The sequence below is a fragment of the Trichomycterus rosablanca genome, chromosome 17, assembly GCF_030014385.1.
Source record: "Trichomycterus rosablanca isolate fTriRos1 chromosome 17, fTriRos1.hap1, whole genome shotgun sequence".
Taxonomy (NCBI): domain Eukaryota; kingdom Metazoa; phylum Chordata; class Actinopteri; order Siluriformes; family Trichomycteridae; genus Trichomycterus; species Trichomycterus rosablanca.
Window position 1 is genome coordinate 8,152,398 of NC_086004.1, and position 18,334 is coordinate 8,170,731.

General features: G+C 39.4%; 2 protein-coding genes across 4 annotated transcripts in view; both read left to right on the plus strand.

Moving 5' to 3' along the window:
- trip4 (thyroid hormone receptor interactor 4) overlaps positions 1–6,637 on the plus strand; it is a 95,858-nt gene extending 89,221 nt beyond the window's left edge. For both annotated transcript variants that reach the window (XM_063012788.1, XM_063012789.1), the window contains exon 13: positions 6,334–6,637. In XM_063012788.1, the coding sequence (XP_062868858.1) occupies positions 6,334–6,392 (59 nt within the window). In that variant the 3' untranslated portion in view covers positions 6,393–6,637. The remainder of the gene's footprint in view (positions 1–6,333) is intronic.
- A 7,539-nt stretch (positions 6,638–14,176) lies between these two features.
- LOC134331143 (zinc finger protein 609-like) overlaps positions 14,177–18,334 on the plus strand; it is an 89,411-nt gene continuing 85,253 nt past the window's right edge. For both annotated transcript variants that reach the window (XM_063012428.1, XM_063012427.1), the window contains exon 1: positions 14,177–14,259. The gene's annotated coding sequence lies outside the window, so the exon portion shown is untranslated. The remainder of the gene's footprint in view (positions 14,260–18,334) is intronic.

Sequence of the window (18,334 nt, forward strand, 5' to 3'; positions counted from 1 at the left end):
CCCTGCACACATATTGGAGTTATTCTATCATGTCTCATAGTGCAATATTCATTCCTCAGTCTGTGCCAGAACGCTTTGAAAGTCATGACAGAACCGTCAGAGGAGAAAAGCTCTCGGACAGCTTGTTTACGTTCCTGTTTCCCTGAGCTCAGCTTTAATGAGACAGGACAGTTAAAAAGAAAACAGCTGATGAGAGCTGCTGCGCTTAACTTACATCATGCTCTCAGACTCCCCAAACCTGACTGTGTAATTATGTCTGTCAGTGCCAACTGTTAGTTTGAAGCCGAAGGTGACCGAGTGCATTGAACTTGCGGTTCACTTAAAACGATGGCAGGTTTTAAAAGAATAAGCTGCATGACAGACAGTTTAGGGTTCAGTCAAAAGAATAAATAAAATGTGCGTCATTGTTAGACTGGACTCAACCTCAAGATATGAAAGGAGATAACCCGACCGATCTGTGCACATTTAAACATATTTCTACTAGGGCTGGCTCGATACCACTTTTTTATGTCCAATACCGATACCGAGACTGCAAATTGAGTATCTGCCGATACCGATACCAATCCGATACCGTCATTTCTCCTCTCAAACAACTAAGCAGTCTCAATGCACCATGGTTATACTAGCTATCTAAATAACAATGCTCAGACTGTGAAACAAAGATTCTAAAGGAATAAATACAGAAGCTACAACATCACACTTATACAAAACTGCTGTTTTTATTGTAACTTTTACACACAGAACATTTAGCAGCATTTTTGGTTTCACTTACGTTCGAGCTGTTGTTCACGTGACATCTCGCTTTACGGCGTGTCGTCCAAAGTGTCTACAATTGGAAGATGTGGATGTCAATCAAACGCTGAATGGACCAATTAGAATTGACACAGAGTTGAGAATTTCTGTTAAAGTTCTGTCACATTTTTTAGATTATTAAAAACCAAAGCGCGCTTATTAAAAAACCCTGCTGGATTTTGAAGAGGGCGTCTGTGGCTAAACGGGAAACGGTGTAGTTTGTTTTATTTCATAACACTAATGGATTAATCGTTGAGGATGTGAGAGATCTCCAAGCTGGGACAAGATAGATTTTCTTTATCTTAGGTGAGCGATTTATCATTTATAAAGTGATAACATTGTTACAGCAGTTGCCGAGTGAGCTGGCAATAAACGGCGCTCTGTTGGAACGTATCTTCATGTGTTATTTGCTTTACACACAAACAATGGCCTTATTTACATTAAATGTTATTTATTAAGTGTTATTTACATCATGCCACAGTATCGGATCAGATTACATGTTTTTTTCTTTCTGAAATCTGATCCAGTGCCAGCCCTAATTTCTACCATGAGCACAGAAAATTCTTGTTGCTGATTGGCTGGCTAGTTATTGGGTGGTGCACTTGTTAGTGCGCTTTCAGTGTCTGTCCCAAGGCCAGATAATAAGTAGGGTTTGCTCAGGAAGGCCATCCAGTGTAAAAAACTGTGTGAACCAGAATGATCTGCTGTTGTGACCCAGAAGTACAGGAGCAGCCGAATGGAAAAAAATAGGTAGTAAATTCCTTTAAGCTACAAAGTACTGCTGACTCATAACCACCAGTCTGAAGGTGAAGGACTAAGTAATTCCAGTTTCCTTCAAATCATGTAGTTGGGAAGTAGAGACGTAAAGTGGCCAACTGAAATAACACTGGCGGACCACTCCTGTTATAAGGAAATAACAAATTTAGTGGGGGAGTTAATGTGACTGTGAGGAAAAAACGTTAACAGACATATAATACATGCAGCCTGTTTACTATTATACCAACAGCTCTATACAAATGCAAAATAGTTCCATTGTTTAGGATTTAAATGTGTAATAGTCTCATCATTTATAATTCAAATAAGCTAAAAAATTAAATGCAAGCGCTCCTGACAGGACATGCAGAATTTGACATAACACCCGTGTTGTGGTAAACACATGCTGGATTTTACTTGCATTCAGGCTAAAGAGTGTTGAAGTTTTATACATGGCGCTAACACGTGATATACCTTGCTTTACTCTCAAATCAAATCTCAACCATTAGTTGTCTTAAATGCATTTACCTAATTAATAAGTTTTCATTTGTCTGTTATCATATTTTCTGTCGGAAGCAAGGCCGTAGCCATGAACTGTGGGGGAGGGGCAAATCTACAGGCATGGGGTGGGGGGAGGGCTTGTCATTCTAAAACAATTCGGCCATATCGACTAACTCATTGGAACACTTAACAGATCCTAACATGACGCAAAACTACATTTACATTTTCAGCATTTAGCAGACGCTTTTATCCAAAGCGACTTACAGTATTGTGACAGTATATTGTCTAAGCAAGTGAGAGTTAAGGGCCTTGCTCAAGGACCCAACAGTGGCAATCTGGCAGTGGTGGGGCTTGAACCAGCGACCTTTTGATTAATAGTCCAGTACCTTAACCACTACCTTAACCACTAGGCTACAAGCAAGTCAGAGAAATGTGTTTATTTATCATTTTTACATTAGTATATTTGGGGGGTGGCATTTTGAGCATATCTGAGTATTTGGGAGGGTTGTGTATATATTGTGATACTGATTTTGGTCTGAAGTACCTTAGCCCAGGCTTTAAACAAAATAAAGCTCACTGATATCTTCTTCTATTTGGCCTGAAACTGGAATTGCAGACACTCACTAGATCAGGCTCAAAACCCTCATTATTGTTCTCAGACAGATAAAAGGCTGAAGTCTGCGCTGCTCCAGGCTGTTATTATGTTTCAGTATAAAAAATACCTCCTGGATGACTGGCTGGCTGTAAGCTTGCCACCTGATGACATGTGAGGTTCCCAACATGGATCACATTAGCTGATCCTTGTGCTCCAGAGCTGAAAAGCCTTGGGGGTGTAGTAAGGTTAACGGCTAGATAACAACTCTGAGCTTTCTTAGTTAATTGCGATGCAGGATTGGTGAGTTGTAAGTAAACACATGGAGAGTGTGTGGGCTCGACACGGTTGGATATTTGGTAAATTGGAACTCTTTATCTGGCTCAAGGATCGATCAGCTCAGTAATAGCATCTTACCTTTCTCTGTAGGGGAAATTAGTTTCCCAAGCTGCCACCATTCACCTCTGGAGTGAAGATTGACAAGTCTGTTAAGTGTGAGGTTTTGTTCTCTTTACATGTGGTGTGATGCAGTGTTAGATTATGGACAAAAGTATCAGGACATCTGATTATAAGCTTGTTAAACATCTTATCCCAAAATCATAGCTATTAATATGGGGTCTGTCTGTCATTTTACACGCTCCTGAGAAGAAGGCTGTCTCAATTCTTAGATGCCTTAAAATGCTGCCTACTGAGGTGCCTTAATTCTGACTGATAATCTGACTGAATAATGAGGGAGCATCCAATTCTTTACTAATGGTGAAGACAATCCCAGCATTCATTGCGGCACAGCTTTTCTCACAAAAAGTTACAAATATGGCTTTGAATTTGGAACAACCAATGGAGTTCTTTTCAAATGTAAATAAATTCTCATTGGTTTTTAATTTGTATAAAGGTGCACAAGTGTCATTTATTAGCAAATTCAGGCTTGTCAGTGACAGTTTAACTGTTTCTGGACACAGAGGAAGATGTTAACTGGTGTTCTAGCGGGTTGTGACGCCTCAGCCCATTGGTTTGAATGGCCTGAGGCTAACTGTGTTAGCTTAGTAAGCGGAAACTGTGGTGACAGTCACCGTAATCGCTGTCTAAGTCGTGCGTCTAAATAATCTGACTTATTAGAATCCTCTCTACTTAGGCAGCTGCATAGGTAGGCAGTAGGCAGCAAGGCAGCTCACTAGGATTTCAGACAGACCCATGGAGTTGCCTACACCTCAGTCCTTTGTTGGATGAGAGTAGTCAGGCTTTCAATTGATGTTCTAATTCCTCTAAAAGGTGTTCAGTGGGGTTCAGGCCAAGGCTCTGTGTAAGCTACTGTAGTTTAAAAATCAATAATAATACTCTTGACACAAAATTGGAAGCATGTAATTTATATTATGTAACTGATCAAATTACATTTTACTTTTGGCCATCTAGTGCAGTGTAAGAAAATCTTCTAAAACATGAATTAAACTTAATCCTGCTATTAAAATGTACACTTCCACTCAGTTCCATATTCAATTATCAATCACATTTCCAGCAGTTAGTGGACACTTTTATCCAGACTAAATTACAGAGGTGCTGTGTATCTCCTCAGTAGATGTTTCCTATCTGTAGAACTAGGAAGCAACATTGGAAAGGCGAATTCATCCCTGACATGTGTAAAGCAGTTTTTCAGTGAAAAGAGGCTCATCCACATGTAGCAATTACCATTCCATTTAAACAAGCATGTCAACCACAGCGGCTGCATTAGATGCACACAAGATATGATGATATATTAGACACAGTTTTAAAGCTTGGCATTAAGGAGATAATGATTTTTAGCACTACACTATATGCCTGTAACCCAAGGAATCTGAAGAAAAAAATTGCAGACACTATGATTTTATCTCCATTGCACATATTCTTGGTCTTGTTGTGATTAGATTTACTCAGATACTCATTTAAATCAAACAGAAAAGCCATTCAGCACAAAACCCTGCAAATTCCCCAACGGTGTCCACTTCCAATTCGATTCATTCATTCTCCTGTGTGCTCTGTGCTGGTGTAGATCAGTACACAACATTTTTCATCACATTGGTTGCTTATATAATGTTTCTGATGTAAATTTGTGGCCAAATTAGCGTCTAGATGAAACCCTGTTACAAAGTTGTATGAACAAGGGAATGGAATGATTTTATAATTAAGAGGTAACTAAAGGAACAAGATTTATTGTGAGTTTTAAATGGTTTAAGGATTTTAACAATAAATGCCAAAATGTATTCTAGCATTTGTTTTTATAAAAAATACTATCATGTGATAAATTCAGCTAGTAATATATAGTAAACTCTACTTATTAAGAATTTCAAGAACAAATTACACCACTTTTCTAAAGTCACCTTCTTTAGCGATGCATTTTCCCAGCATTGTATCATTTTAATGCAATCAAAAATGCACCGCCGCTTTCATATCACCATCACATAAAAATCTTCTTCCCCTTAAAGCTTCTTTAGTGTCCAAAAAGGTGGGAATCATATGGTCCTAAATACAGACTATAAGCTCTCTGTCTCTTGGACTTGACCAATTACTACTCCTCCCACCCTCACTGTTTCCAACCAACATATAAAAATTGTTCTGTTTTAGTGGGATTGTGGGTTTTCTGACAATCATACAAAATCTACTGATTAAAGAATATACACACAATGACTGCTGGTTGTTGGTAATCTGCTGGTATATAAAGTTCTATAATGCTTTTTAAATTTGGACTTGGACTTTTAATTCCCTGTTAGGACTAGGATTGACTAGAACTGATTTTGTGTGCGTATAAATTGGTCTAGTTTGACAGCTCTTGACTAAAAGCAATAAAAACAGTGGTCTTTTTTGCCAAGACCAGAAAGAAAGCTTAAAATGTCATCTTCTGCAGAGAAGAAATGTGTTCACGTGATCAGGTGTATTTCGAGAACCTCCAAAAACAAAAATCAGGTCTGCCGTACATAGTACCTACTGGAACCCAGGTTTCACAATTTCAACATCACTATGGCCTTAAAAGCTGCCTTGCCAGACAAAAGTCAAGTCAAATTTATTTGTATAGCACTTTTTACAATGGACATTGTTTCAAAGCAGCCTTACAGAATCCAAGACCAACAGACTAAAAACCCTCTGTTGAGCAAACTGAGGGTGGCCGTGGCAAGAAAAAACTACCTTAAAATGACAGGAAGAAACCTTAAGAGGAACCAGACTGCCCTTGCTCCAAAATCAGCATCTTAAAGATCATACTAAAGAAAAAATATGGGAGATGCTTCTTTCTTGCATGGTGAGGTATAAAAGGACGTAAATTTGGTCATTTGTTTTGTAATGTGATCAAATCATTTAGTAACATTGTAGAAATTATTAAAATGTCAAGATTTCCATTCCATATATGTACCTTGTAAGTGTATATAAACATATTTTAATGATATCAGTACTGTGATATTCAATAATATATACTGTAATAAAAGACCTTATTGGATTTATTACCTATTAATAATATTTCCTAATAAATATTCAGGTGCAGTAGTGCATGTCTGAAAAAAGCTTAACGATTTATTTAAAAAGCAAAGTTAATTACAGTCATTTTGTTTGTGTGTTCATGGTGTCCTCTTGCCTAATCCCAGCCTGCAGTTTTTGTTGGACCCACTAAGGCTTTGTAAAGACTGTTGAAGCTTCATTCGTGTCTAACCTCCCCCACCGTCTCTCTCTCACAGGGAAGCTGGAGGGTCGCATTCACCAAAGTGCCAAGAAGGGGTTAATGCAGCCAACCTGACCTCAAAAAAAGCCATGTCAGGCCAAGAGGAACCACATTTCCAGCCAATGGGTGACTAGAGCTGACCATGGGAGTCTATAGCGACACTGATCAGGGAACAATGCAACCCACAGAACACTGTGACTGTTAAAAATCTTTGAACAACAGATTATTCCAAAAATTAAAGGTTATGTTGCATTTTCCGGGCTTAAGTGCATCTGTATTTGATTACAAGGAATTTGTATAATAAAATGAATTAAATTGTATTAAGATTGCATTTATTACAATATACCATACCATACATCTGTATATAAAATTCTCACTTCTTTTTTACTTGATATGCACATGAATGTTAGCTGATTGGCTGAGTGAATAATACCCAGCTCACTAAAGACCTGTGTGTACACCAGAACTGTATCTGATCTGCCCTTCTGTTTCCAACCACAATGGCTGTCAGATTCAGAACACACAGGTTCTTCATAGCGCTCCCCTTTAAGTGATTGAGGAGCCTCTTCGTGACACGAGAAAGTCCACACAAGAAAGAACAAACAGCTGTGCTGAATAACTTGCAGTAATGGCTGGCTTCAGCATGAAAACAATAGTACAAAAGCACAAGCTGTGAGTGATTTTCTTTCTTGTTTAAATAGATTTTTAAAATGACGGGTTGATTTGAATACTGTCTCAACTTTACATAACTACACACACTTGTGCATGTCATGGCAAACTTGGAATTTGAATTATTTCTGCAACCAATTCTCTTTTTCTGTGACTGAAAAATTGGAAGACATACACAAACGTAATATATATATATATATATACACCGATCAGCCATAACATTAACACCACCTCCTTGTTTCTACACTCACTGTCCATTTTATCAGCTCCACTTACCATATAGAAGCACTTTGTAGTTCTATACTTACTGACTGTAGTCCATCTGTTTCTCTACATACTACAATGATCAGGACCACCAGCACTGCAGTGACACTGACATGGTGGTGTGTGTTAGTGTGTGTTGTGCTGGTATGAGTGGATCAGACACAGCAGCGCTGCTGGAGTTTTTAAATACAGTGTCAACTATTTTTCCACTCTATTAGATACTCCTACCTAGTTGGTTCACCTTGTAGATGTGAAGTCAGAGACGATCACTCATCTATTGCTGCTGTTTGAGTTGGTCATCTTCTAGACCTTCATCAGTGGTCACAGGACACTACCCACAGGGTCCTGTTTCCTGGATATTTTTGGTTGGTGGACTATTCTCAGTCCAGCAGTGACAGTGAGGTGTTTAAAAACTCCAGCAGCGCTGCTGTGTCTGATCCACTCATACCAGCACAACACACACTAACACACCACCACCATGTCAGTGTCACTGCGGTGCTGAGAATGATCCACCACCCAAATAATACCTGCTCTGTGGTGGTCCTGACCACTGAAGAACAGCATGAAAGGGGTTGAACAAAGCATGCAGAGAAATACAGTCAGTAATTGTAGAACTGTAAGTGGAGCTGATAAAATGGACAATGTGTAGAAACAAGAAGGTGGTTTTAATGTTATGGCTGATCTGTGTGTATATATACAGTATATACCGTATATGACCTATGTTGTGTTTTTGTTACGTATTATAATCGACTACAGCGCTTGATTTGTGCCTGTTTCACCAGAGCTAGTTTGACTGCCCCCATGGAACAGTGGTATCTGTGCCCTGGTCTAAAAGTTGTAATCAGTCTCAACATTGTCACAGAAAAAATTTTTTTTAAGAAATCTGAAATTCCAAGATGGCCATGACATACTTTCAGCCTGAATTGTGTCCATATTGCATGCCGTCCTCTAAAAGAGGTGCTACTTCTACAAGAGTTTAAAATATTCTTAAAATCATATATAATAAACAAGGAAGTAAAATGGCTCTTTTGCACAAAGCCACCTGATCAGACACCACCTACAGAGTGCTGCAGCTCCTCTTGTGTCCCAACACAAAAGCCCTTTTAAACCTGCCCTCAAAGAAGCTTGCAAAATTCTGCCTCACAAAGCATTTGAGCTCGGTTTCAGGAGCTGTGGGTGTGCTTTGCTGTGGTCGACCATGCGATCCTTCTTCCAGGTTTTAAATTTGACTTAGACTTTTTTTTTTTTTTAACTGGTGCATTCCTGGGCTTGGTTAAACAAACAGTGCGGGCCATTAAATGCATGATTCGACTGTGTGAAGGAGCTAACTAGCTTGTGAAAAGGCTTGCTCTTTGCATCTGAATGAGGGGGCCGTTTGAGAGAAAGCTCCAGGTTGGGCCTGGTGTAGTGGTGGCTCTTCCTGTTTGTAGTCAGCAGTTCCCTTGAAGTCATTCCCCCCACTCACCTGCTGCTCAGCAAGCTTCAGTCTGTTAGCGCTGAATAAATTCAGTGTAGCTGAATCTACAGCGTGGAGACTAGACAATAAACTCTAGTAGATCTAGATACGTTTGGTCACAGTAGTAACACTTTATGGTATGTGGACAATCCCTTAATAGTGTCAGTGGAGTCGAGTAGCTACTGATAGACCCTTGAGCAAAGCTCTGAAGATTTTGTAATAGGAAGTCCAACAAACTCACAGTACAGTGTTCACAATCTTTTAAGCATATAGTCTATAAAGTAATGGATGACTTTACTCACCTGTGATTTGATGATGAACTAAGGCAATCATGATGAAGGCTTTTGGCTTCAGTCTAGAAAGTAAACCAGACTGGTCTGGTCTGGTCTGGTCTTCCGCAGTTCCACAGACATGCTGTTGTAACACGTGAAGCATTTGAGTTGCCGTCTTTAGATTGAAATAAGTCATTGTCTAGAAGGCAGCGTATTTTAAAAGATATACACTGATCAGCCATAACATTAACACTTCCTGCCAGTCTGATAAACAAATCTGGGTTTGGGGTGTGCCAGGAGGTTATTGCCTGCTGGAAGGCATATTGCCAACTGGCTATTCGAGGCTTGCTTTGTAAACAGAGGCTTGCTTTGTAGTGCTGGGAGCTGACTTGCCGTGCTCTCTGGGTGAGAAAAACAGCATTCCTGTCTCCCCTATCAATTAGGCAATGTCAGCCAATTCTGAGTAAACTCATGTGATGGGAAGTGAGAGGGAAGCACTCTTTTCTGAGTGTGTTGTCCTAGCCAGTGACATCCCAGGGGCTGGAATTGTAAAGAGCTGGCTAGGCATGTCTCAAAGGAAGCAATATGATAGCTGTTACCGTTTAAGATCGGTGGCTCTCATGGGATACGTCAGACCCAGGATGCAAATGAAAATTGTATAAACTAAGATTAATGCTTTGAATTTTTAAGGGAGTGGAGGAGGACGTTTGCTGTTTCAGCATGACAATGCCATAATAAAAAAAGAACAAACTAACTGGTCTGCACAGAGCCCCGACCTTTATTTCATGTCTTTATTTGTCATATATACACCGATCAGGCATAGCATTAAAACCAGCTCCTTGTTTCTACACTCACTGTCTATTTTATCAGCTCCACTTACCATATAGAAGCACTTTGTAGTTCTACAATTACTGACTGTAGTCCATCTGTATCTCTGCATATGTTTTTAGCCTGCTTTCACCCTGTTCTTCAATGGTCAGGACCCCCACAGGACCACCACAGAGCAGGTATTATTTAGGTGGTGGATCATTCTCAGCACTGCAGTGACACTGACATGTGATGGTGTGTTAGTGTGTGTTGTGCTGGTATGAGTGGATCAGACACAGCAGCGCTGCTGGAGTTTTTAAATACCATGTCCACTCACTGTCCACTCTGTTAGACACTCCTACTTAGTCGGTCCACCTTGTAGATGTAAAGTCAGAGACGGTCGCTCATCTATTGCTGCTGTTTGAGTTGGTCATCTTCTAGACCTTCATCAGTGGTCACAGAATGCTGCTTACGGGGCGCTGTGGCTGGATATTTTTGGTTGGTGGACTATTCTCAGTCCAGCAGTGACAGTGAGGTGTTTAAAAACTCCATCAGTGCTGCTGTGTCTTATCCACTCATACCAGCACAACACACACTAACACACCACCACCATGTCAGTGTCACTGCAGTGCTGAGAATGATCCACCACCCAAATAATACCTGCTCTGTAGTCGTCCTGGGAGAGTCCTGATCATTGAAGAACAGCATGAAAGGAGCTAACAAAGCATGCAGAGAAACAGATGTACTACAGTCAGTAATTGTAGAACTACAAAGTGCTTTTATATGGTAAGTGGAGCTGATAAAATGGACAGTGAGTGTAGAAACAAGAAAGTGGTTTTAATGTTATGGCTGATCAGTGTATACACATGCACAGTACAATGAATACTTATTTGGAAGCTGTGGTCAGAGTGTAGGGTCAGTCACTGTATGGCGTTCCTGGAGCCGAGAGGGTTAAGGGCCTTTCTCAAGAGCCCTACAGTGGCTGCACGGCAGAGCTGGGATTCAAACTCTTAACCTTTTGATTGATAGCCCAAAGCTTTACCTATTAGGTTACCACTGTCCATGTGCACACATCATTTTCTGACCTCACTTGCTCTGAAATGAATCCCTGCAGTCACTTTTTAATAATATAGCAGGAACCTTTTACAAAATACCCAAGACAGCAAAAAGTGAGGCTGAACGTAATGTTTGGGTGCCCAGTGTCCACAAACATTCAGTCATCTAGTGTATCTCTTTTCTCTGGACTGCCTGTACTCATTTATGAAATGAAGCATAATAATAGTGCTCAGTTCACAATTCTATTTTCTACTAAAGCTCCTAAAGCTCAGTCCTAAGCACTTTATTCTTCTGCAGTTCTGCACTGCTGCTTGTTTTGTGACTGATGGTTACAATTAGCTTCTAACAGAGCAAGCACTGGTGATGCTGTATTTTTAGTAAGCTGCATCATTAATACTGTAGCCCTGTTGTAGTAAGCAGAATAGATTTCTGCACTAGCGATTTAGTTTTTGTCGGCCTTCAGACAGACTATTATAGTGTTTGTTTCTAAACCAGTTTGAGAAATAAATGCACTGTTCATGCAGGTAACAGCGAAGGGAAAACCACTTTTGTTTTGGTACATTTAATGTACTTCAGATACATAAATTCATGTTAAACTTATACAAAGTTGGAACATTGTGTAAAATGCAATACCAAGAATCTGTGATCTGTTAATTCTCTTGGAGTTTTATTTAACTGACAAAAGAAGAATGATCAACATCATTGTAGTTTGTAAATATAAACAAACTCAAAAGTTTGGACAGGGCAAAATAAGTGTGAAAATTGATAGAAAATTGAAGTTACAGTGTTTTGAATCATTCCAGGTGAAAGAATCATGATTGGTTATAAAAGGAGGATCCACAGAAGTCTATTACTCTAGCCCACCACTACTGAGATCCTGTTAGATTCTAAGCAATGCTATCGGCCAGCCAAGCGTCTTCCCAGACATGAATGGCTAAGTCCAAAAGGAGGATGGCGCCTTGTCCAGGGTATTCAGATGGAGCCAGACTTGCTGCAACTTGCTGCAGAAGTGAAATGAAAAAAATTAATTTATAAAAAGTGTGGCTGTGTGTTTGGGGTTCTTATTTTGTTCAAGCATCAAGACTTGCTTAGTCAATGAGATTCTCTCTCTACAATACTGCTAGATCACTCCTCCCCCGAGAAATGCTAAAGGCTAGCACACACCTGCCCAAACATTAAGCTGCTAATGACTTTTTTTAGTGGCCAGAGCTTCACACATCAGTCAGGTTTCACTATCCCTACTGTAAAATATGGTGATGGTAGCCTCACATTGTGGAAATGCTTTTTAACTGCTGGGACTGGCAGTCAAATCATACACATTACAAAGAGGTTTCAGATTTAAAATGTCTTTAGGACATTGACCCAAAGCTTGGGTCAAGTCTTTGGCATTTTTTTGGATTTTACATAACAAACAGTGTACAGATCAGTACAGTACATTAAACAGCACAGTACTGTAATTTAGAATGTATATCCTAAGACATTATGTCTTGGAGACAGAATAGTTCTTTAGTGCACAGGAATTAGAAAATCAGGTTGATTGTGCCCTGCTATATTGCAATGAATTTGGATGTGATCTTGAAGAATTTACAGCTGCAGGGTTTTTTAAGTGGATTACCTCCTTCACATATTTAACCAAACTGATGTGGATAATACAGGTTATCAGTTAAAATTTATTGCAATCCATAATTCTAGTTTATGACTTGATGGTAATCATACAGGCAACCATCGTAAAATCCAGTTGCATTCTTGATTTATTCCAGAATGTTATAAGGTCTACATGTTCTTTCCTATCAAAAGGTGGTACAGGTATTTCCATGAAAAACATATAAAGTCCAGTCATGTTGCCATGTAATGTGTGTTTTATTGGATGCTTTTTATTTTTACACCACTTGTTCTTTTTAAACTACAAGGTTTTTTTTTAAATACAATGTAATTCCTAATTATTATCTTAATAAGGTTTGCATTAAGTAAAAAAACAACAGCAGATATGGTGAACCCAAGAAGAAGTTAAAGACAAATTCCAGATTTCGTTACATGCCTGGGAGAGGGGGGGGTGTGTGAAAATAAAGCAGCTGAATTAGTAATATGATTGGCAGAAAGATTCTGCTGGCATTGGCTGATTTTGGCCCTCCTAACACCTTTGTAAAAGATTTAAATTAAAAAGAAATATGAAAGAAAAGCAAAACACAAACATAATGCTTTAAGTGACATAAAGTCAGTGCAACCCTGACCTGGATAAAGCGGTGATAAAACATGAAAATATAATGAAATGAAAAATAATAGGGCAGCATAAGGGTGCAACAAGTAGTGTCGGACTGGGGACTTTGGTACAAACCTTGTTTCTGGTCAACTGTCTGTAAAACATTTGGCATGTTCTTTACGTGCCCATGTAAAGAGGTGAATTGTCTACTCTAAATCGCCCCTAGGTTAATGATTTCTTGTCCTGGTATGGATTGGAGCTCCATCCAGTGTGTATATCTGCCTTGGACCCAGGGTTTTTGTGTGGTGCTGAATCCACAGCGGTCCAGACCAGAATAAACTGACGAGGTAAGCGGCTGATAATCGGAAAATAAATGTTCAGCAGCCTTTAGGGTGACAGTGGGTAGCACTGTTGTCTCACAGCAAGAAGGTCCTGGGTTCGACCCTAGGTGGAGCGGTCTGGGCCTTTCTGTGTGGAGTTTGCATGTTCTCCCTGTGTCTGCGTGGGTTTTCTTCGGGTGCTCCGGTTTCCTCCCACAGTCCGAAAACGTGCAAGGGAGGTGAATTGGAGATATGGACTTGTTAACTGATGAATCTGTCTGTAACCTGTCCTGTCATGAATGTAACCAAAGTGTAAAACATGATGTTAAAATCCTACTAAACAAAAATCAACAGTCTTTAGTGGTTGAGCCATGGTAAAATCCAGTTTCCAGTTCTTATGACTCACCCTCGCCAGTCCGTGTGGATTCTCCTCCTGGATTTGACTGCACCCCCAGTCTCTCACTCTCAGTTCCAGTGCAGCTCTCTCACCCACTCTCTCACTCGCAGTGCTGATCGGGCAGCAGAGCGGCTCTACGCTCGCTCACTCTCACTCAGTCTCGGAGAGTCGACAGAATGTGAGAATGCGTTCGTTTACCTGAGAAAGCAGCTCCCGGCTCGGTGTTGGATTAATGTTGTCGGAGTGTGAGGATGGATGGATGAATGTTGGGGGGGTGATATTGATCTGTACTGTGCTGATTTACGTGTCGGAGCGGGATTGTGAGAGTGTGATGGCTGCACTACAGTGAAGAGCTGGCCTGCTTCTCTTTCTCTACTTACTGGATGTGTTTGGGAGTATCGTGCTTCGTGGTACACGGGGGATTTTTTTCTAACTCAACGTTTCCTACTTTCATCTATGGAATGTATATAAATGTTTTGAGGATAGCAGTTCACCGGCGGGGTGAGTATTGTTTCGTATGATCGATTATGTTTGATTTTTTGTTGTTTTCTTGTTATGTTAGATATTTATTTCTGGATCCCTTAGTGCTGGATATGCTGCTTGAAAGGCTCGGTCCCAAACCGCATCGTTGGTACAACGTAGTATGCTAGATTACTGTAACCACAACATGGGTTATATGTGCTAATTTAACGCAGTATGTAGTACAGCAGCGTGTGGTTTAGGACGCCGCCTTAAAGACGGTTACGGTTAGCACTAACGCTAGTTAGCATGCTGGGCTAGGGATTTACCTCGCTAGCCAGTTAGCGCGCTTGCTAACATTCCCTCAATACAATTGCTCACACATGTTTTGTCAGGGCTCAAAGCTTTTCTGTCTTAATTATGGAACGTTTTAAAATATTTTTCTAAAATAGGAGAGCAGCGTTACGAGTAACTTACATGAAGTTCACAAAGTTGGTATTTTGCCCTTTTCTGTAACTACCTAGCATGAAGCTACACTAGTGCCACATGCTACAACAATAATGGAGCTGTAACTCGGCTAGCAGGCTAATATTCGACTGACTGTGCTGGGTGCAACTTTGTTTACTGCTGAAAGAATGTAGCAGCTAATTATAGTAGGCGCGATTACCAGGCTGCGTCTCAAACCGCATAATACTCACTAAATTCTGTGATGAATCAGTACACTACCGGTTCTTAATAATAAGTTTTTTACACACTATGTAGTGCCTTGTGTGCGGTTTAAGACGCAGCCTAAATAATAACCAACTATAAATAGTTATGACCGTTTCAATGACGAATAAGCATTAAATGTTTATATAAGTAGTGGATTTTATTATTTATTATTTATTAGTATTCATTTATTATGTGGTTTTAAAAAGCACATTAATAGTAAATTAACATATACAGTTGAGGTCAACTCTACACACTTGCAAAACACGGGTATGTCATTTTGTGATTATAATTTAGAATGAGCTTTAATGTACAAACAACAGCTTAGATTAATTTAATTGTGTCGAAACATCTTTCAGATACCTGCTTTTACATTTATAATTTTATGGCAGTGACTTTCTGAGTCCATATATGGCAGTGACCTCTGTGTCCATATAAATAAGGCTAGTTTGTTTTATCATTGTTAAAATGTACATGGTACATTTGCTTCAAAATCTACAGCTTGGTTTAAATATGTTACTATTTACCCATGTAAGAAGCTAATCATCAAGCTACTAGATACTATTAACCATCTCTCAGTAAAAAATTTGTCTATTTGGTCAAATTTCCTTATAAAAAAAGTGACGCATTGTAAAAACCTTTAGACCCTGTTGAGGGACCATTGTTTTATGGAGTGGATGAAGTTGATGTAGCTCTGTTTATATGCGAAGTGAGTCTTTTAACACCAACTGTACACCGATGTTAGATTTTGACAGTATCACCAACTTCTACTTTTAGATCAGACGTGAATTTGTCGAGCAGGTATTTATTACTAATATAGCAGCTTTATGATTTGTAAAAGTTCAAGGCTGTACACTTGTGTAAGAACATCATATTTTCATTACGTTTATTGACTGAGGTATAGAAGTATTCTAATAAAATGCTTTTTATTATAGCAAGCCTCAGGGTTTGGACTATACGTGGCTGCATATGGTGTACTTTCACAGGCCTCTAGAGGATTGAAGTGGTTGTGCTTTGCCAAATAATTTGGAAATGTTTACTAAATATGGTTCCTGGACCTTGTCACAATAAGGCTACTTTTTGTCTGCATCCCGTGTGTTCGTGCAAGATGAATGAATATGCAAACGACTATCCAGCATTTTCACGAACATTAGCATAACAATTGGCTTTAAATTTCAGCAGCAAATAATGCAGCAGTGTAAGATAATAGTAATCCTGAAAATGCCAGTGTGTCAATGGAAAATATTTTTATTGTATATTTTTTCCAAGTCGAATTAGTCCATTTATTGGCTGAGAGAGCACACAGTAAATAGTAAATGTTATTTGTTCTGTGTTTAAGGGTGTAGATTTTATTTAGGTTAGAATGAATTGTTCTTAGTTTATGGCCCTTTAAGTGCGCCCACAAATGGTGATCAGGCTCAGGCAGAAGTTTAGTTTGAACACGCAGGTTTGGATCTTGTTGTAATAAACCACTGTGATATGCACAACAACCCCTGATGTTTAACTGACTTCTTACATTCATTTATTAAGCAACCAGATTACAGAATGTGATTTGTGATTTGTACTCGTACCCTTCCTACAGTGGGTCTGGGATTGGGGTTACGGCCTTTAATCTGACCGGTTTGCTCGACCACATATTGCAAAGTGTACTGTAAATAAATGTCTCTGTTCCAGTTTAAAGGAGTTATTTGTTATACATAAATGTTTTTGGTTGAGGTAGAAATGTTGTAAACATGCAGCTGAGATTTACAGCTCTGCAGTGTCTGCTGCTTTGTGTTACGCTTGCTGAATGTTCCAACTCAATTCTTTTCTATTAGTGTACAGCTTTCTTATCAAAGCTCTTTATTGCTATAATAGATGTATTCGGTAGGTGAGTGCTTTTTGCAATCATACACCTCAGGGGTGAAGTTGCAGCGCTGTGAAATCTGCAGTAAGATGAGCAAGTGATGTAAGGTCATGGTATTTTAAACAGCGCTCTAAGCACAATCACTAGAAATGGAGACAAGATCTTCTTTTAGTGTTTGAGATTACTAGTTCTGCTGCTGCATCACAACACTTAAGGAAGTAAAGTATGGAATGTAGTGACATTATGTATTAAGCTGAAGCAACATCGCCACAAGTTATGTATTAAGTTACATCATATATCAATTATTAAATATTTCCTATTTTGCTTAACCCAACAGATCGTTCTGGTCCACCAGTTTTTACACTAAATTCCCTTTCCTGACACAACCCTCTTTTTTGTATCCGGGTTTGGAACCAGCACTGAGAGTGCACTACATGTAGTATATAAAATCCTGCTCGTGTGGAAATGCACTGAATGCTATTTCCTTACAATCATGATTAGGATACTTTGCCTCATGTCTCAGTATGGATGCAAGACGTTGCTTGCTGTCAGTGGTAATCTTTTATACAGTAAAATGATCTTATCAGAAAAAAGTGTTAAGATACCAGCTGCATATTCCTTCAATTCAATTAGCTAATTTAGTCTCAACATTTTTAGCTTCATCCATCCATCCATCCATCCATCCACCTTAGTGTGTAATATCCATCCATCCATCCATCCACCTTAGTGTTTAACATCCATCCATCCATCCATCCATCCATCCACCTTAGTGTTTAACATCCATCCATCCATCCACCTTAGTGTTTAACATCCATTCACCCACCTTAGTGTTTAACATCTATCCATCCATCCACCTTAGTGTTTAACATCCATCCATCCACCTTAGTGTTTAACATCCATCCATCCATCCATCCATCCATCCACCTTAGTGTTTAACATCCATCCATCCATCCATCCATCCACCTTAGTGTTTAACATCCATCCATCCATCCACCTTAGTGTTTAACATCCATTCACCCACCTTAGTGTTTAACATCTATCCATCCATCCACCTTAGTGTTTAACATCCATCCATCCACCTTAGTGTTTAACATCCATCCATCCATCCATCCATCCACCTTAGTGTTTAACATCCATCCATCCATCCACCTTAGTGTTTAATATCCATCCATCCATTGTCCATCCTTTTGTCTACTTGGATCAATTAACATCAACCAAAGGATCCAGCAGACTTTCCACATAACTGGCAAACACGCATTTCAAAACACAATTCCAACAATATGAGAAGTAGTACCAACACTTAGTCATGTACTGTGATTGAGCACAGCCATAAAAGGCTGATTTTATTCTAACCTGTTATATTTTCTTCTATCCTCAGATGGATGTAGTATACAGTGATCCTTTATACATACAGTGTTCCGTGTATTTAATGGGTTGTGGTTATTCAGGTGCGTTCAGCCAAAGCAGAACCTGTGAACTTGTATAATCAGTCATGGTATTGTTTCCCTAAAATCAACAGTGTTGGTGCATTTTTTGGCAGATTCTTAGAATACCCATGTGAAA